Below are 20,909 nucleotides of genomic sequence, written 5' to 3'. Positions count from 1 at the left end.
TTTAATTGCGACTTTGGTACAGTCTATTTCCAGTATGATATTTTACAACAGTTATGTTAGCTAAATATGTTCGAGTGCTGTTAAAACTTATTTTCGTCCTGGTTATCAAGTGAGCGTTTTATTAATTTTTGTAACTAATTTCCTCTTTTATTTTATTCAAACTAATTGATTTTTTTTTTCAACAATCGCAAGCTACTTTCTGTTGAAAAGTATGTTGTTCTATTTATAATATAATTAAAATTTATTACGGCAATGTTTTTCGTAGTTGTTTTGTCCAAGCATGTTTTTTATTTAAAATGATTACTGTAATTTATTATAACGCAATATAAAATATAAGTACGTATACTTCTCTTAAATATTTTAAATGTATATATAATTATTGTTTTAATAGAAGGTTTACCATTTAAACTATTTTATACTTATTAATATAAATTTGGTATAAAAACAACATGCAAAAACTTAACAATTCTCCTCCAAAAATCAATAGTTTAAAAACATGTTTCAATACTTTTACTACGTGTTTGCATTCATCACGAATGATTCATGAATCATGTACTCTCTCATGTATCACCAAGACACTTCATTTAATTTATCTATTTACTATCTTATTATTAATTATTAGATTAAATACATTTTTACTTTTTGGTGAAATTAAAATTCATTATTATTCTAAATTTTAATATATTTTGTTTTAAAACTTTAAAAATAAATAAATATAATTTTTTTAATTCAATAATTGCTCGGGTTCAGAGTTGACAATCTACCTACTTAGAAATTGTGCGAAATAACCTCAAAAGGACAAAAAAGACGATTAGGTTATTCCAAACGTGAAACATACATATTCGATAAAAGGAAAATGATAGGTTTAAAACTATTTCTTTACAAACTTTTCGACAAATTATCAATTTGGGTAAAAATAAAATACTATTTTATTAGTTTATTTTAGTTAAAAAATAAAAAAGTTAATCTATTTTAAGAAGTTTGTCGACTTTGTCAAATTTTTCTTGATAAAAATATACATATATTTGATACACTATGATACAGATATTGATGATGCACATCCTTCTTTGGCTTCATTATCTTTTCCAAACTTAATATTGTCAGTTCAAAATTCCGAAAAAGAGTATTTGAAGAATTTGCAAGCAAATAAACATGGACCAATAAGAAATAACCATACCTCTTAAAGTATCTGTACGATGTCACCCTTACATCAATGAATCACAAAAAAATGTGTTGAAATAAAAAGTCATAGCAGTATTTCTGGGATAGGTGGTATGAGTGGCTAATGTCGCTGGGGTTATCATTTTCAGTACGGCACATGAATTTAGGGTCGAACACAACAATTCCCACAATCACCAATTCAATGGAACCATTCACTGAAATAATTGAGAACTGGGTAGGGACTCATTACCCTATGCTGTTGTCCCTAACCACACTCCAAGGGCTCACATACCTACACTGCCACACAATTAATTAAGTAATCAAAAAATTGTAAAGTTTTCAACCCAGTGGTGCGGGTTGTACAAAACAAATGCAAAATACAGAGATAAAGTAATCGATTTTACATGTGATGTGATGTACAATATCGGCGAGATAAAAGTTAAAAAATGGGGTTAAAACAACATGGGAGAAAGTGAATGTTGTTGATAAATAGACTTCATAGTCGACAAACTTGGTCACACTGTCCTTTCTCTTGTGCACGCTCATGGCATTGCCAATGGTGTCACTTGCTTCTGTCATATTTCAATCCTTCAACTTCAACTTCAACTGTACTTCCCTTTCATTCCCACACACTTCACATTTTGTTCGCCGCTTTCCATGTCACTGCTCACATTCCCTTCGGTATGTTCACCAACAAATACTCTCATTTCGTTTTTTTTCTGAAAATAGTGTTGCCTGTAATGCACTTTCCTACATTTTCATTCTGTTATAGTAGTGTTGCAAGCATAAACAGCGTTGAAATCATCATATGTTTGTCCAAAGGTTATTTAGGTGAATGTAAAACACAAATGATGTTCATTTTCCTTTGCTATTCAATTAGCCGTTGTCCATTGACAGATTTTCTTTTTCTTGGTGTTAATAAGTTTACCATGTGGGAGAGAGTCACCAAGCGCCAGGATATGTGCTTCGGTTACAGGTTCATTCTTTATCTAATTATTTATATGCACATAGGACTGCTTTCTTGTAATTGTGCAGAAAGAAGATATAGAAATGATAATAGTGAAGCGAGTGTGTTTTTCTGGCAGATGTTTCCGTGGATGTAGCGGTAGAGGAAAAACGGCTCCCGAAAGGAGAAACTTGGTCTGTTCACAAGTTTGGTGGAACCTGTGTGGGAAACTCATCGAGAATAAAGAATGTTGCGGACATAATTATTAATGATGATTCTGAGAGGAAATTCGTTGTGGTCTCTGCTATGTCAAAAGTGACAGATATGATGTATGGTCTTATCGACAAGGCTCAATCCCGTGACGAGTCTTATGTTTCTGCCCTCGATGTTGTTTTAGAGAAGCACAGCACAACTGCACATGACCTAATTGCTGGAGAAGATCTTGCTGCTTTTTTATCGCAGTTGCGTCAAGACATCACTGACCTAAAAGCAATGCTTCAGGCCATATACATTGGTAACCCCTATTCTCTATCTGTTTCTGCCCTTTTACTTCCCTTTGAACTAAAAAGTCATGTAACAACATACTTCATATCTTGCAGCTGGTCATGCCACAGAATCATTTACTGAATTTGTTGTGGGACACGGAGAGTTATGGTCTGCACAGCTATTGTCTTTAGTAATTAAGAAAGTACGCTGTTCTATTGAGACATGTATGCATTTTCTTTTAATCTGAATGTGCTGATGATGGAAGATGCTTCCCTCTTATTCTGTAGCAAGGGATTGACTGCAAATGGATGGATGCGAGGGAAGTTCTTATTGTAAAACCTACTCGTTCTGATCATGTTGATCCGGATTACATGGAATCTGAACGAAGACTTGAGAAGTGGTACTCTCTAAATCCTTCTGATGTGATCGTTGCCACGGGATTTATTGCAAGCACACCTCAGAATATTCCTACTACTCTCAAGAGAGATGGAAGTGACTTTTCGGCAGCTATTATGGGTGCCCTCTTTAAGGCTCGCCAGGTCACAATTTGGACAGATGTAGACGGCGTGTATAGTGCAGATCCCAGAAAAGGTTCGTTCTGCTCCTTCACTATTCACACGGTGATCATAATTTTGTTTTGTTGTGTCTTACATTTGACAGCCTCAGTGTGAGGTTAATTTAGTGTAGACATGTTCTGCAGTTGGCGAAGCTGTGATTTTGAAGACATTGTCTTATCAAGAAGCATGGGAAATGGTAAGTTGTACTCTCGAAAGTGTTAAAGCTAATGTGTTTATAAAATTCAGGAGACTAACTTTCAAACACCATGTTGAGCAGTCTTATTTTGGTGCCAATGTCTTACATCCACGCACAATAACCCCAGTTATTCGATATGGCATACCCATCATCATAAGGAATATTTTCAACCTTTCTTCTACTGGAACAATGATCTGCCATCCTTCTATTATTGGTGATGAAGATAGGCTGATATTAAAAAATTATGTCAAAGGCTTTGCAACCATAGACAACGTGGCACTCGTAAACGTCGAGGGGTGAGTCATGAATTGCAGCCATTTTATGGTAGACGCTTCTAAGTTGTATACTATAATGTTTTTCTCGTTGTTTCCTTTTGCAGAACCGGAATGGCTGGTGTTCCAGGAACTGCTAGCGCTATTTTTTCTGCAGTAAAAGAGGTTGGAGCGAATGTTATTATGATTTCACAGGTGCACTCACCATCTTTTTGCTGTTTTTCCCCTTAGTTTTTCATAGCTACATATATACATATGAATTTTCTATGGTAATCAACTTTGTAGGCTAGTAGTGAGCATTCTGTGTGCTTTGCTGTTCCTGAGAAAGAAGTAAAAGCTGTTGCTGAGGTTTTGCAGTCTTTATTTCATGGAGCTTTGAATGTTGGTCGTCTTTCTCAGGTGCCAAATTTAATTCTGATGCAAAGACGAATAATTTCAATTTGATTGCAATCACGATTCCTGTGTTCAGTAGTGACTTCATATCTCGATTCAAGTTCATTAAATTAAACTTTGTCTAAACAATGTACTCGTCTCTCAGGTTGCCATCCTTCCAAATTGTAGTATTTTGGCAGCTGTAGGCCAGAAAATGGCAAGTACTCCTGGAGTTAGTGCCACCCTTTTCGAAGCATTGGCAAAGGTAAGGAAATTATGGTTCATGTTAGTATTGCCAAAGTTATTGTTGTGCTGTTATAATTTATTTGCAGATTATTTCAGTAAGTATTTCTTTGCTTAATAATAACTTTGATAGGTGTTCAAACTAATACCATTAATGCTACACTTCTTATGAAATAATTTTGTATAATCAAATTGATTAGTTAAAGTTACTTCTGCATTCTGTCATGAAAATAATGTAGAAAAATTAATCCAACTATTCACTAGTCAAATCTCTCTTTCCTGGGAACTAATAAGTATAAAATTATGCAATCTATTCAGAAAATATAAACCAAGAATATATGAAAAAAGAGATAAGAAATTGAGATACATCCATGTTACATTGAATTAACGTCAAACATGTTCTTTGAAATTGAACACAGGCCAACATAAATGTACGTGCTATAGCACAAGGTTGTTCTGAGTATAACATCACCGTAGTTGTAAAGCGGGAGGATTCTGTAAAGGCTTTACGGGCCGTTCATTCCAGATTTTATCTGTCGAGAACCACCATAGCAATGGGCATTATTGGGCCTGGATTAATTGGAAGCACACTGCTTGACCAGCTAAGCGACCAGGTAAGGTTTTTGTAGATAATTTTTAAGAAATGCAGGTAAAAAATAGTAACTATAAATATTCTCATTTCAGAATCAATTTATTATTTGTTGAAAGTTTCTTGAGGTTTATCCCGAATTTAACATTTATTTGCGCAGGCTGCAGTTCTTAAAGAGGAACTTAACATTGATTTGCGTGTGATGGGGATCATGGGTTCTAAGTTGATGCTCCTTGATGATGATAAGTAAGTCAAATTATTCAGTTTTATTATTTGAACATCAAATAGTTAACATAATATTTGAGATCTTATAAACAATAATCGATCCCAAAGAGAAAAATTAAAAACTCTGTCCCAAAAGTATTAGGTCAGGATAATGATTTAACCCTGAAGCTTATGAGCCTTCAGTTCCAATACTAAAGAACAGCATAATAGAAGCATGAGCCACCGCATCCCTAATTCAAGATGAACTATGATTTATGATTTCAGTGGCATCAACTTAGACAAATGGAGAGAACTTCGAGAAGAAAAAGGGGAAGTGGCTAATTTGGAAAAGTTTGTACAAAATGTGCATGGAAATCATTTTATACCAAACACTGTGTTAGTGGACTGCACAGCTGACTCCGCCATTGCTAGCAATTACGAAGATTGGCTGTGCAAAGGAATGCATGTCATCACTCCCAACAAGAAGGCAAATTCAGGACCACTTGATGAGGTAAAATGAAATCATCCAGCTTATTGTCCTTTTCATAACATGTACCGTTTTTTTTGTATCGTAACATGTTCATTATTCCCTTGTTAAGACACTTAAACGCCATTTTTAATTCAATTGTTTTGTTATACAACCTATGTGTTGTCCCTGTAAATTCTGGGTACTTGTGACACTCTGCTACAAACTGGAAATCCCCATGCCAATTTATTTAAGATATTTTGATAAATGTTTCTGTGAATACTAAGAAGGTAGGACATATTAAGTTAAGCTAAAATCAACTCTTGTTTCTTTCTTTCTTTCAATTTTTCCATAAAAGTTCTGCAAGATGCAGTGGGAACTGGGTTGGGGATCTTACCCTTTTAATTGAATAACAACATTGAAGTTTTTGTCGCTTCCCATTCATACAGAAAAATTGTATTTCTTAAAGTCCTCCCTTTCTATGATCTTCAATTACTATACTATTATTCTTTTACTCTTTGCTTCATAGTTAAGTTACTGCCTTTGTGGCTTCTCACCTTCTTTGCATCCATGACCAGTATTTGAGGTTAAGAGCTCTTCAGAGACAATCATACACACATTACTTCTATGAAGCTACTGTTGGGGCTGGTCTTCCAATTATCAGCACTTTACGGGGCCTTCTCGAGACAGGTGACAGAATATTGCAAATTGAAGGTATCTTCAGGTTCGTTGTGAAACTATTTTCTATCTGTGGTACTCACTAATGTTTTTACGCTTTATTCCTTTGATCTTATGCTTTCAACCTAAGGTACTGCTTTGGTTTTTCAGTGGGACTTTGAGTTACATCTTTAACAACTTCAAAGATGGCCGGCTTTTTAGTGAGGTAGTAGCTGAAGCAAGGGATGCAGGCTATACTGAGCCTGATCCAAGGGATGACCTCTCAGGAACTGATGTTGCCAGAAAGGTACAATGTACAGTATTTAACATATCCAAGGGATTTAGGCTGCAACATTTTCTTGTCACCTCTATGAAGTATAAAATGGCTTCTTGAGGTTGATATCTCACGACTTTCCATAGAGATGCTTTTTAGTTTCATTTCTTCAAATTAAAAATGTCTCAAGATTATGCAGAAGCTGGATTTCATATTTCGTATGTAAAGTTATCATGCATTTTATTTCAAGTTCAAATTTGCAGTAAATTTTGAGATACTAATAAACACTCCTCTTTAATTTGTTTGTTATTATTATTTGATTTGAAATTTCCTGTGGTTTTACAGGTTATAATTCTTGCAAGGGAATCAGGTTTGAAGCTAGAGCTTTCTGATATTCCCGTTGAAAATCTCGTGCCAGAACCATTGAGAGTAAGAACCAATTTCTATTAATTATACAGTTCTGTTTTTATTGTGTACTATTATAACACTTCATATGAATATTTTGAGGACTTGCAGGGTAGTGCATCAGCTCAAGAGTTCATGCAGCAGTTGCCAAAGTTTGATCAGGAATTAGCAGAGAAATTAAAAGATGCAGAGAGTGCTGGAGAAGTGAGTGACTAGATAATATTCTGGAATCTTGATTAGGAAAAAAACAGCTGCATTAATTGCTTCACCCACATGATCTATTCAACATTATTTAAACAAAGTGTAAATTACATTAACTTTAAGAGAAATTAGAGGCTTCCGTAATAGCAGTTTTTGATGTTGTTTGAAGGTGTTGAGATACGTGGGAGTGGTGGACGTGAGAAATAGGAAAGGAGTAGTAGAACTGAGAAGATACAAGAAGGATGATCCATTTGCACAAGTATCAGGATCAGATAACATGATTGCATTCACAACAAGAAGGTACAAAAGCCAGCCACTCATTGTTCGTGGACCTGGAGCTGGTGCCCAAGTCACTGCTGCCGGAATATTCAGTGACATCTTAAGACTTGCCTCATATCTTGGTGCTCCATCATAGATCTCACATGTCTCTCCTTTGCCTCTTCTATTGCAGTTTTCAGCCTTTCAGGGTGTGTGATATATGAAAATAAACAAAACTGCTACAATAAATAACTAGGATTTTAATGTAAGCAAGCATTATTAGATGCTGATTGTAAATTACACCTTATGTTAAAAGTGTGGATGCTGGTGGCCGTTAAATTTTAAATGTGAGGCGGTGTTAAATTCTGTGGAAGTGAGATATTTAAATGTAATCTCCAAAGTTTTTATGTATTTCTCTCTGAGAAAAAATAACTTGTTTCATAGTGAACTTATTATAAGTATAGGTTAGAATTTGTTAATATTGTAGTTGAATCAAAATAATTTCTCATGTGTTTTATTCTATTCTTATTTTTCATTACAGTTTTTCGGTTTATGGTAGTGATTACTTGAGTAAAGATGGAAATATATAATGAAGATGATTTATTACAAATTTTTATGACAAAAAAAAATTTTATAGTTCGCATCAATGTCTATCTACAATGATTTTAATTTATGACATTATTTATTTGCGGTCAAATATGCAGATAATTTTTGTCTATAATGTTTGGTGTGATAAACATTTTGACATTATATATATATATATATATATATATATATATATATATATATATATATATATATTATTTCAATTCATTGAGAAGAAAAAACGTGTAAAGCACAACAAGTGCCAAAAAACAATATAGCAACCAGTGCAAATGGTTAGACGGTGAGTAGAAAGCCCATGTACCAGTTGGGCCCAAAGCATAATTGGGTACGAGTGACTTAATCACTACAAGGCTTTGTTAATAACACCCTGTTTGTTTCTAAGCAAACACCTTTATTTTTAGTTTTATTTTCATGGTCCAAAATATCCTCCATTGGAACACGCTTCTGCCGTTTAACACGCAACAAAGATGTGATTCTATTTTATTATTATATATTTAGAAAATGTCTAAAAATGATTGGTCATGAGATGATTAGTTGGAGAATATAATTAAGAGACATAGAATGGGACTTAGGGTCGGCGTCAACCACCATCAACGGTACTGAATTTTTTGCGGGATAAAAGTCTTTCTACGCCTACTCTAGCATGCAGATCCAAATAAAAGAAGAAAAATTGATTAAGAATCGCAAAACTTCTTACAACTACAAAGATCACATGAATAGTCTTCATTATAAAATTTAAAACTGGTCAACACCGTATTTGTTGACCTTTTAATTATTATATCCCAATATTATATTATGATTTGAGTAATTAATCCATCAATATTAATATATAAAATCGAAGATATCTTAACTGAGAATATTTTTATGATTGACATGTCATAATTTTTTCATAAGACATGTTTCATACCAAGTCTTTTATTAGGTTTAGGAGCAATATAATTATATATAATTATATGTTAGCTCAACCACTTTATATATATTTTTCATTTCATCGTTAAAGTGTAGACTTTCATCAATTATTGATGAGATATTTTTTATGTTATCTAGAATGTAATAGATATTTTATGAAAAAATTAAAAAAATAAATCATTACGTGCTTTGCTAAAATTTTAATAAGTCAATCATGATAGTTTCACAATTAACCAAAATAAATTTGTTTTTATTCTGTATGTTTTATAAAATTAAGTATGGAGTGATTCATGCTTAGTTTTTGTCCCATTTTAATCGCATCTCTATGTTTGACATACCACACAATTTCAGTGTCGGTATTCAATTTATATTGATTAAAATATATGTTAATTATAAAACTACACCATATTGATGCTTCCAACTCATTCATTCCCTTACTTCCCATTCTACAAGAACCACATTCCAATCTTTTCACAGCAATTTTAGTTCCAACATCCAATTCCCCTATGTAAACCACTCCAAATCCCCCCTACCCAAAATGTTTTCTTCACTGAAATTTTTCGTTACTTGCCGGAGAAATTGAATTGACATGGTAAGACATTCATCCTCAGTTCTCGGAACAACATTCTTTTCTTTTTTCTAGATTCTTAACCTCTCCCAATTTTCCGTACAATTTTTTGTATGGCACATGCAAAAGACAAGCACAACCACCACAACAAAAACACACCAGTAACCAGAATACTTACAATCCAATCAGGAGAGAGTGCAAATCCACCTGACGCTGCATTGGTGCATCAGTGCTTGACTAATTGAGATATTCCCTCCTTAAATCCAGTAACATATATTTTGATTAGAAAACTTATTCAAACAATTGAAAATGGAAAGTAAACAAATAAAATATATCACCTGTAACCATGTACAGTTTAAAAAATAAATATCTGGTATATACGGGTTCATGATTTGAGATTAATCCATTAATATATATAAAATTGAAGATATCTCAACGGCCTGAAAGAATTTCCGTAATTGACATGTCATAATTTTCTTCATAAATCACATCACAACCGTCATGTTTTTGATGGGCCAAGGTGGGATTCCATTGTTCCACTAGAGGAGCTAAGACATTCACTGCATATCCCATATCAGGCCTTTTATCAGGTTTAGGAGCAGTACAATGATATGCCAACTCAGCCACTTTAAGTAAGCTCTCCATTGATTCATCGTCAATGTTCAGACTTTCATCAATTACCAGTGGGATATTTTCCATGTTGTCTAGAATGCTACGAAACCATGAAACCAAATAACACATTTCTTCATCAAAACTACTGTCCAATGCCTTTCTACCGCTAATTAGTTCCATCAAAACTACTCCAAATGCCTACACGTCCACCTTACTCGTCACTCTTCCTGTAGCTGCCAACAACAACATCACATTAATTAATAAAATTAAATAAAGACAAACATGTTTATTCAAAAGCTTTATATACCTGCATATTCAGGTTCCAGATATCCAAGTGTTCCCGCCACTCGCGTCCACACAGAATCATTTCCACTTGGAGCAATAATTTTAACCAAACCAAAATCTGCAACCTTGGCTCTCATATCATCTCCCAATAATATGTTTGAGGGTTTTAAGTCTCTGTGTATGAAGCTTTGCTGAGCTAAACGATGCAAATATTCCACTCCTCGTGCTACGTCCAAAGCTATTGTTACCCTTTGTTTCCAACTCAAAGGAGCACTGCCATTTTCACGCCAAGAGAACAGATGTTGAGATAATGTCCCTTGAGACATATACTCGTACACCAAAAGCCTTTCGTCCTCGTCAATACAATGTCCTAAAAAAGCCACCAAGTTCCTGTGTCTCACTGTACTCAGAACTGCAATTTCTGCTTCCAACTCATTCATTCCCTTACTTCCCATTCTACAAGAACCATATCCCATTCTCTTCACAGCAATTTTAGTTCCATCATCCGATTCCCCTCTATAAACCACTCCAAATCCTCCCCTTCCCAAAATGTTTTCTTCACTGAAATTGTTCGTTACTTGTCGGAGAAATTGAATTGACATGCTAAGACATTCACCCTCAATTCTCGGATCAACATTCTTCTCTTTTTCTATATTCTTAACCTTTCTCAATTTCCCATACCAATTTTGGGTATAACACATGTAAAAGACAAGCACAACCACCCCGACAAAAACCACACTAATAATCACAATTCTTACAATCCAAGCAGAAGAGAGTGAAGAATCACCTGACGCTGAACTCCCTGTTGGTGCATCACCAAAACCGCCAAAACCGCTTGGCCCAGTAATTTCACTGCCACCACCACCAACTCCTGAATGCCCAAGCAGAGCATTGCCTGAAATATTGAACTTCACCTTGGTTGAAAACTCTGGAACATCACCGGATAGAATGTTATTAGACACATCCAAAACCTCAAGCTGAGCCAAATTCGTCAAGCCTTCGGGCATTGAACCTCCCAGATTATTGTCATTGAGATACAGGTTTCTCAAATCAGTTAAATTGGCAAATGCAGGTGAAATCGTTCCCGTCAAATTCTGCTTCGCCAAATTCACAGTAACAATCTTCCCCGCAGCGCACACAACGAAACTCCAATCGCCACAAGGATCATTCCCGGACCAGGAACGCGCCAACTGAAGGGGATAGCCGAAATCTTTGGCAATATCAAGCAAAGTGGTGACGCGAGAATCGCAGGGTCCATAGCCTATCCTACAAAAACTATTCATATCGAAAGTGGCCATTTGCACACCTTTCCCAAATGAAGGAAGAGGACCCTGAAGCACATTGTTGTCTAAAGAAACGTTCTGCAAACTAGAAAGGGACATGAGAGAAGGTGGAACCACACCGGTTAAGTGGTTGTCTCTCATCTGCAGATCAAACAAAGTGGTGCAATTTGACAAATCCGGAATGGGACCCGTGAAAAGGTTCCTCTGAAGCCACACCTAAGACAAATGCGTCATGGAAGCAAGAACCTCAACGGTACCCGAAAAACCGAACCCGTCTTTCTGGTTGTTCAGCCACAGATTTTGAATCCCAGACCCCGCGAAGGTCTTTGGCAAAGCCCCAGTGAGGTTGTTATTGGAGAGACCAAGCTCTTGCAAACTCGCAAAGGAGTCAAACACATCTGGCAATGTACCCACGAGGTTTGTGCTTCCGAGGTCGAGTTTGATGAGGTTGAGGGACTGGATCAACTCCGTGGGAAACGGCCATGGAGCAAGGTTGAAATTGTTCGCCATACGGAGGCTTTGTAAGCTAGTGAGACCCTGGAAGCAACCGTCGGGAATTGAGGAGAACTTGTTGCCGCTGAGAAACACGGTTTCCAGCATGGAGAGGTTGGCGAGTGAAGGCAAGGCGCCGGAGAGCGCGTTGCCATGGAGAGAGAGCGATGTTAGTTGGGAGAGGGAGTTGAGATCCAAAGGTAGCGTTCCAGTGAGTGACCGCGAAGCGATGTTGATTGCGATGACGTGGAGGGCGCCGTTGGGTCTGCCGCACTTGACGCCGTTCCATTGGCAGAAGTCTGTCCCCGACCACCCTGGCGGCGTTGGAGTGAGGGATTCCGCAAGCTTCGACATGAACGGTCCATCATCGGCGATGGCGGTGCTCAGGAGACTGAAACAGAAGAAGACTTTAGAGACCGAACGTAGAAATTTGAACTTTATCGGGTCTGATGCGATCCTGAACATGGATGCAGTATGTCGTTACGTTTTGTGAAGATGATAACTGTAACTAAAAATTTTGGTCTGCAAACAAACACTCACTCATTCTCACTATAAGTTGGTGCGGGTTGAATGAGTTCGGAAACACACTTCTAAAAAATTATTTAAAATCATCAAAAAGTAAACAGGTTAATTTCAGTAAACCATGTTAGACTTTAGAGTCAATGATTTACTATTTGCATTCAATTTCAGAAGAAAAAGTCTCACTTTTTGATATTTTTCTCGTCTTATATAATATAAATGTTGGATGCGCAACTGGAAAACAGTTGTGTTTTGTGATGAGGCAAGTTCTGTTATCAAAAATTAATGAGACTTTGAAAAGTCTATGAATGAGAAGAAAAATTATTGATCATGGTTCATTGATATTGAAAAGTCTATGGATTCTTGGTTTTAAGTTTCTGGGTTGAATATAACAAACACATTCAAAACATTTAATATGGCTCATTAAATGCTTTCTTTCCCTCTAGGATAAATAAGCAGTGATATTTCAAACAACTTATTCGATTTATAACAATATGTATAAAAAAAATTCTTATATTTTAAAATACTAATTTTATTTTTAAAATATAATTATTTATTAAAATTTTTAAAATTAATCATTATTTTTATAACTTTTTTATTTATAATAATTATTCTTTCTATTATACTTTATTTTTAATAAATAAAATTTTATTTTATATATTAACTTAATAATATTATATCATCGTCTTAATATGACGTAAATATAAAAGATAAATACGTACACATGTCGCGTTTGTGCGTCTTTATATACAATAGATAAAAAAATATTGCAATAACATATAAAATTTCATGACGACATTTCTGAGAAGAACATTTGGTAAGTGCCGTCAATGATGATATCAGGAGCAGTACAATGAACTTAAAGTTAATAAAACCATGTTTCAGACAACAGCAACAATCTAGCACAGCTTAAACTGTAATATACCATGGAAATTCAGATGCTAAATAACAATTTCTTTTCTTTTTCCTATATTAGTTCATAAGTCTGTATTCTAGAGATTAGGTTTTTCAATTTTTCTTTTAGGTGACAAAAGGGAGAACAAAATTACAAAAGGATAAGAAAAAATAAATAAATAATGGATTTAATTTTAGAAAAAGGAAATTAAAATAATTAATTAAAAATGTAGATAATAAATTTCAATTGATTTGAGAGAGGGAAATAAAATAAGAAATTTGGTTGTGATATTATTTGAAATTAAATTTTGTATTTTGTTTGTTGAAAAATATAAAAGTAGTGATAGAATAAATTGAATTTTGCATTAAAATACTATTATAAAGGTTTTAAAAATTAATAAAAATTAGGTATAATTACTGATTTGGTACCCAATTTTTTCGTTAAGTTCAATTTGGTATCTAAATTTTTAGTTTATTCAATTTAGTACCTAATTTTCTAAAGAGATTCAATTTGGTCCTCTCCGTTAAGTTGGAGTTAACACTATATCCAAAAAATTTAAAAGTTGTCATATGTCAATTTATCATCATGCCACGTGACAGCTTACAATCATGACATGTGGTAGTGGTAATAATTATTTTCAATTTAGTACCCCAATTTAAATTTTTGGTTCAATTTAGTACCCAAATTTTTTAAAATGATCCAATTTCGTCCTCTCTAATTTAAGACCAAATTAGTAAATAAGCTTAATTACAACTTATATATACATGTTACAATAATTTTTTCTAATATATGCATCAAATCATTTCACCTAAATACTTAAATTATTTTATTTTTTACATTTTAACCTTTGTAATTTTTTACACATGAAATTTTTTACACTTGTAAAAAATAAAATAATTTGAATATTTAGGTGTAGTGATTTGATGTATAAATTCAAAATAATCATTTTAACATGTATATATAAGTTATAATTAAACTTAGTTACTAATTTGATCTCAGAGTGGAAAGGACAAAATTAGATCATTTTAAAAATTTGGGTACTAAATTGAACCAAAAATTTAAATTGAGGTACTAAATTGAAAACAACTATTACCAGTGCCACGTGTCATGATTGTAAGCTGCCACGTGACACGATGATAAACTGTGGCAATTTTTAAATTTTTTGAAAAAAAAAATAAAAATTTCATGACTTGACATGTGTCCTGTACGGCCATGGTGTTAACTTCAACTTAACGGAGATGAACAAATTGAATCTCTTTAGAAAATTGGGATACTAAATTGAATAAACCAAAAGTTTAGATACCAAATTGAACTTAACGAAAAAGTTGAGGTACCAAATCAGTAATTATACCCAAAAATTATTATTGGTGGTGCAAAAAATTATAAATAAAATTTAATTAGGTTATGAGTTTTATTCTTTTGTTTATGGTCATAAATAATTTTTTGAATGTTGAGAAGAAGCTAAGAGGTCTTATGATAATTAAATTTTAGTTTTGGTTGGATAACTTATTATTTATATATCATTGTACATTATACATTATTTTTAGGTAGTAGAGCATCACTACATAATAATAAAAACATAATCATTTGGATTAATAAATATGAAAGAAAAAAAATCACTTTTTCTTTAATGAGTGAACACAATAAATAATCAATATTACTGTTTTTAAAAAAGTAATCTAAAGTTTTTTTTTAACATAAATATTGAGTATAAAATAATGAAAAATCAATAGCTGTTTATCTAACTGGTGTCAGTGTGGGACACGTATGCAGCGTAATTTTGGGCTGAGACATTAGTATGAGGTATGTATGATGAGGTGTAGAATCCAGATTGTCAAATCATGGCATGTACCAGTTGGGCCAAAGCATAATTGGGTACGAGTGACTTAATCACTACAAGGCTTTGTTAATAACACCCTGTTTGTTTCTAAGCAAACACCTTTATTTTTAGTTTTATTTTCATGGTCCAAAATATCCTCCATTGGAACACGCTTCTGCCGTTTAACACGCAACAAAGATGTGATTCTATTTTATTATTATATATTTAGAAAATGTCTAAAGCTGATTGGTCATGATTAGTTGGAGAATATAATTAAGTGACGTAGGATGGGGCTTAGGGTCGGCGTCAACCACCATCAGCGGCACTGAATTTTGGCGGGACAAGAGTCTTTCTACGCGTACTCTAACATGCACATCCAAACAAAAGAAGAAAAATTGATTAAGAATCGCAAAACTTCTTACAACTACAAACATCACATGAATAGTCTTCATCATCAAATTTAAAACTGGTCAACACCGTATTTGTGAGAATATTATACACCTATTAAGAAATTTTTTTTTTAAAATAATACTAACAAATTTTGTTATAAATGATAGTTTGTAAGAATTTACGCTCAATTTTTTTATAAAATATTTTGCTTACAAGAAATTTTATAAAAAATACTTGCAAAAATACTTGCGAAATTTATTATTTTATAGAGAATAATTGTTTATGAAAGAATTACTTATTGATTAAAATTTTTAAAATTAAATTTATAATAAATTTATAAAGAAAATTTTTAAAAAATATAAAATTTTTTAGTACACGATATAATTAAATAAATCCATTAACATATATAAAATTAAAGACATCTCAACGGTTTGAGAGGATTTCCGACAAGTACATAAATCCATTGACATATATAAAATTAAAGACATCTCATCGGCCTGAGAAGATTTCCGAGATAGACATATCATAATTTTCTTCATATATTACATCACAACCTTCTTCTTGTTGATGAGTGGAGATGGGATTCCATTGTTCCACCAGAGGAACCAAGACATTCACTCCATGTCCCATATCAGGCCTTTTATGGGGTTCAGGAGCAGTGCAATGACATGCTAGCTCAGCCACTTTACATATACTTTCCATTGTTTCATCGTCGAGGTTCAAACTTTCATCAGTTACTTGTAAGATGTTTTCCATATTATTTACAATCCTACGAAACCAAGGAACCAAATGCCACATCTCTTCGTCCAAACTATTGTCCAATGCCTTTCTACCGCTGATTAGTTCCATCAAAACTACTCCAAATGCATAGACGTCCACTTTTCTCGTTACTCTTCCGGTAGCTGCCAACAACATCACATTAATTAATAAAACCAAATGAAGACAAACATGTTCATTCAAAAGCTTTATATACCTGCATATTCAGGTTCCAGATATCCAAGTGTTCCCGCCACTTGTGTCCACACAGAATCCTTTCCACCTGGAGCAATAATTTTAACCAAACCAAAATCTGCAACCTTGGCTCTCATATCATCTCCCAATAATATGTTTGAGGGTTTTAAGTCTCTGTGTATGAAGCTTTGCTGAGCTAAACGATGTAAATATTCCACTCCTCGTGCTACGTCCAAAGCTATTGTTACCCTTTGTTTCCAACTCAAAGGAGTACTGTCATTTTCACGCCAAGAGAAGAGATGTTGAGATAATGTCCCTTGAGGCATATACTCATACACCAAAACTCTTTCGTCGTTCTCAATGCAATGTCCTAAAAAAGCCACCAAGTGCCTATGTCTCACTTTTCTCAGAACTACAATTTCTGCTTCCAACTCCTTCGTTCCTTTACAAGAACCACATTTCATCCTCTTCACAGCAATTTTATTTCCATCCTCCAATTCCCCTCTGTAAACCACTCCAAATCCCCCTCTACCCAAAATGTTTTCTTCACTGAAATTTTTCGTTACTTGTCGAAGAAAATGAATTGGCATGATAACACATTCACCCTCAATTATCGGAAGAACTTTCTTTTCGTTTTCTAGATTTTTAACCTTTCCCAATCTCCCGTACCAGTTTTTGGTATGGCCCACGAAAAAGACAAGCAAAACCAGCGCCACAAAAAATACAGCAATAACCACAATACCTGCGATCCAAGCAGGAGAGAGTGAAAAATCACTTGAAATTGCATTTGGACTTCCACTTGGTGCATCACCAGAATCGCTTGATGGAGTAGTTCCACTGCCACCACCACCTCCAGAATGCCCAAGGAGAGGATTACCTGTAGTACTGAACTTAACCTTGGTTGGGAACTTTGGAGCATCACCAGATAGATTGTTATTAGTCACATCCAGAACCTCAAGCTGAGCCAAGTTAGTCAAGCCTCCCGGTATTGATCCCCCCAAATGATTGTCATTGAGATACAGGTTTCTCAAATCAGTTAAATTGGCAAATGCAGGTGAAATTGTTCCCGTCAAATTCTGCTTCGCTAAATTCACAGTAACAATCTTCCCCGCACCACACACAACGAAACTCCAATCGTTACAAGGATCATTCCCGATCCAGGAACGCGCCAACTGAACGGGATAGCCGAAATCTTTGGCAATATCAAGCAAAGTGGTGACGCGAGAATCGCAGGGTCCAGAGTCTTTCCTACAAAAACTATTCACCCCTTCGAGAGTGACCTTCACACCTTTACCAAACGAAGGAAAAGGACCCTGAAGCATATTGTTGTCTAAAGAGACGTTCTGCAAACTAGAAAGGGATATGAGAGAAGGTGGAACCACACCTGTTAACTGATTGTATCTCAGCTGCAGATCAAACAAAGTGGTGCAATTTGACAAATCCGGAATGGCACCCGTGAAAAGGTTCTTCTGAAACCACACCTGAGACAAATGGGTCATGGAAGCAAGCACCTCAATAGTACCAGAAAACCCGAACCCGTCTTTCTGATTGTTGAGCCACAGATGCTGAATCCCAGATCCCGCGAAGGTCTTTGGCAAACCCCCAGTGAGGTTGTTGTAAGAGAGACGAAGCTCCTGCAAACTCAAAAGGGAGTCAAACACATCAGGCAAGGTACCAATGAGGTTTGTGTTTCCGAGATCGAGTTTGACGAGGTTTGTGGACTGAGTCAACTCGGCGGGAATCGCCCATTGAGCGAGATTGACGCTGTCTGCCATGCTGAGGCTCTGTAAGCTAGTGAGACCCTGGAAGCAACCGTTGGGAATGGAGGTGAAGTTGTTGCCCCCGAGGAACACGGTTTGCAGCATGGAGAGGTTGGCGAGGGAAGGCAACGCGCCGGCGAGCGCGTTGCCCTGGAGAGAGAGCGAGGTGAGTTGGGAGAGGGAGTTGAGATCCGGAGGTAGCGTTCCGGTGAGCGACTGCGAAGCGATGTTGATTGATGTGACGCGGTTGGTGGTGCACCTCACGTTCTTCCAGTCACAGAAGCTGCTCCCCGACCACCCCGACGGTGTGGGACTCAAGGCTTTGGCCAGCTTGGACATGAACGCGCCATCGTCGGCAATGGCGGTGTACGTGCACAGGAGAGTGAAACATAATAAGAGTTTAGAGATGGAATGTAGAGTTTTGGAGTTTACAGGGTGTGCTGTGATTGAGAACATGGATGCAGTATGGTTTTACGTAGTGTGAGATAAGTACTTGAGAGAAGAAGAAGAAGATGATGGAAATATAGAAGATGATAACTGTGTGATACCTCTAAATAAAAAATTTTATCTGCAAACAAACCCTCATTCATTAATATTGTCTTATCTTCTCTTTCCTTTTCTCAATCAATCTTGGTGCGTGTTGACTGAGTTTGGAACACATCTAAAACATTATTAAAAAAAATAATGATATTTTAATTATTAATTTGGATAATTTTCTCTTAAAAAATAAAACTTAATATTTAAAAAAAAATTATCAAAATTTAGCAGTGAAAAAATATTTTTTTATTAAAAATCAGAAAAAAGTAGACCGGTTTCATAGTAATCATTTAGATCAATTAGAATTTAGAGTCAGTGATTTACTATTTTGCATACACTACACAATATACTTTTCAGAGTTAATCTGTTATAAATTTTAAAATAAAACTCTCACTCATTTCACTCTTGATTAATTTTTTTTATCATCTTACTTGAATATTTATATATACAACGTTGTATAGGGGCAAAACACCAAAATGATGAATTTTTTCAGAAATCAAAAAGTACATCTTTCAAAAAAAATTATGAAAATGAAAAGATGTGTTACTTTCTTAGGATTTGATTTTGAAACAATTTAAAGTTCAAAATATTTTTAGATTGACTTTTAGTTAGGTATATTTTAAATTAAATTTGTGTCGATGTAACATAACTGAGAAGCAAGTCACCGTAGGATTAATTAAATAAAAATATTAATGGCTAAGATGTTAACTTTTATATTTTTAGTTTCAGTGATTAAGAAATTAAAAATATCATTGTATTGGATTACTTATTCCTGAATGTTAAAATATTTCATATTTTCTGGATGTCAAGATTAAAAATTACTTATATACCTCTCTTTTTTAACATTTTATTTGAACTTAACAAATGGTGATAAAAAGAAAAGTTGCAAAAATAGACACACATATGTAATATAATGATGATGAGGATTCTTTATTTGAATAAAAATATTTCAATAAGGTTTGGAGACAAATGCAGATACGCAGAATGAAGTTATTACGGAGACTATATATAACAAAAAGTTGTTAAATGAACTTTCTGACGGGAAAATTATATAATAGTTATTCGTTTTTTTTTTTTACTAAATATTTACGTTAGTTTTGGTGAGTTTAGAAGTTTTCCTGGAAATCCTACTGAAGTTATTCTCGATGTATTTGTAATAATGAAAATGAAAAGAAAAGAAAATTTGATATTTTTTCACACCTTATTTTAAACATACTTTTTCGACTTGAATATAAAAAACTTAATTTATATTAGTAACTTGAAGTGATTTAGTTATATTACCATAATTCAAAAAAAAAAAGTTGTTTTAAATTATCGTTACTTACAATTTTAGATAACAAATAATAGGTCATTCTTAAAAATAAAAGATTCGTTAGATAAAATGCATTTTGAGTATAGTATTATTAAAGAAAATAAAATTAATTAAAAAAAATATTTACATTTGAATATTATGTTTATTCAATTGGAGCTAGCAGAAAAATATTTTTTGCTTACATTTACGGTTTTGACAAAGAAATTCAAACATAAAATTAGTCTTTTAAACTTTATAAGAATTATTGATTTGGTTACTAAATATAACATTACTTTAGAATTTTATTATCTGTTTTAATAAAATTTATTTTTTAGTTTAATTGTTAAATAATTTAAATTGAAATAATGCGTAAATTGAAAAATTAAAACTATATAAGTAACTAAAAATATAAATTATTTTTTATATTTGTATATTTTTTGAGTTGAAATATAATTACTAATTTAATGTATACTTTATTTCTATCAGTAGCTGAATTCGTTTGGTTCTTTTATAAAATTGGGTGGCTTTGAGTTGTTTATTACAAAAATGGGTCAGTTTACTAATTAATTATATGGAAGGGTCAGTTTACTAAAGATTTGACTAATTTTTCATAGAATTGGATCGTTTTGATTTATTTATTACAAAGATGGATCAGTTTACTAATTAATTACATCACAGATTTGACTAACGATTTGATTTCTCTTT

At 34.0% G+C, this 20,909-nt stretch overlaps 2 protein-coding genes and 2 pseudogenes across 3 annotated transcripts; 1 reads left to right on the top strand and 3 right to left on the bottom strand.

The window, feature by feature from the left end:
- Positions 1–1,593: 1,593 nt before the first annotated feature.
- On the top strand, positions 1,594–7,807 carry LOC114195635 (bifunctional aspartokinase/homoserine dehydrogenase 2, chloroplastic-like). The gene is made up of 18 exons (XM_028086208.2): positions 1,594–1,842; positions 2,085–2,137; positions 2,247–2,621; positions 2,707–2,795; positions 2,881–3,184; positions 3,294–3,346; positions 3,428–3,642; positions 3,726–3,813; positions 3,904–4,017; positions 4,157–4,255; positions 4,653–4,847; positions 4,983–5,068; positions 5,312–5,537; positions 6,071–6,216; positions 6,321–6,456; positions 6,769–6,852; positions 6,940–7,032; positions 7,199–7,807. The coding sequence occupies exons 1-18, from the start codon at positions 1,706–1,708 to the stop codon at positions 7,442–7,444; spliced, it is 2,739 nt and encodes a 912-aa protein (XP_027942009.1). The 5' UTR covers positions 1,594–1,705; the 3' UTR covers positions 7,445–7,807.
- A 1,866-nt stretch (positions 7,808–9,673) lies between these two features.
- On the bottom strand, positions 9,674–12,678 carry LOC146889036 (receptor-like kinase TMK4; annotated as a pseudogene). The gene is made up of 2 exons (XR_014996707.1): positions 10,290–12,678; positions 9,674–10,215 (listed from the first exon to the last, which is right to left on the bottom strand). The product of XR_014996707.1 is annotated as a receptor-like kinase TMK4 (transcript).
- Positions 11,767–12,396, bottom strand: LOC146889037 (receptor-like kinase TMK4 pseudogene; annotated as a pseudogene).
- A 3,368-nt stretch (positions 12,679–16,046) lies between the features above and the next one.
- Positions 16,047–18,911, bottom strand: LOC114162548 (receptor-like kinase TMK4). The gene is made up of 2 exons (XM_028046474.2): positions 16,639–18,911; positions 16,047–16,567 (listed from the first exon to the last, which is right to left on the bottom strand). The coding sequence occupies exons 1-2, from the start codon at positions 18,830–18,832 to the stop codon at positions 16,155–16,157; spliced, it is 2,607 nt and encodes an 868-aa protein (XP_027902275.2). The 5' UTR covers positions 18,833–18,911; the 3' UTR covers positions 16,047–16,154.
- Positions 18,912–20,909: the final 1,998 nt, after the last annotated feature.

The sequence above is a fragment of the Vigna unguiculata genome, chromosome 1 (genome assembly GCF_037176805.1).
Source record: "Vigna unguiculata cultivar grain cowpea cultivar isolate G323 ecotype 2 chromosome 1, ASM3717680v1, whole genome shotgun sequence".
Classification (NCBI taxonomy): Eukaryota; Viridiplantae; Streptophyta; class Magnoliopsida; order Fabales; family Fabaceae; genus Vigna; species Vigna unguiculata.
This window is presented reverse-complemented; position numbering and strand designations above follow the sequence as displayed.

Bases quoted from the DNA above. Each gene is read 5' to 3' on its own strand.
- LOC114195635 (XM_028086208.2), top strand. From the start codon at position 1,706: ATGGCATTGCCAATGGTGTCACTTGCTTCTGTCATATTTCAATCCTTC. The intron at 1,843-2,084 runs GTATGTTCACCA...GGTGTTAATAAG, and splicing joins CACTGCTCACATTCCCTTCG to TTTACCATGTGGGAGAGAGT. The intron at 2,138-2,246 runs GTTCATTCTTTA...TTTTTCTGGCAG, and splicing joins GATATGTGCTTCGGTTACAG to ATGTTTCCGTGGATGTAGCG.
- LOC114162548 (XM_028046474.2), bottom strand. From the start codon at position 18,832: ATGTTCTCAATCACAGCACACCCTGTAAACTCCAAAACTCTACATTCC. The intron at 16,568-16,638 runs GTATATAAAGCT...TGTTGTTGGCAG, and splicing joins TCTGGAACCTGAATATGCAG to CTACCGGAAGAGTAACGAGA.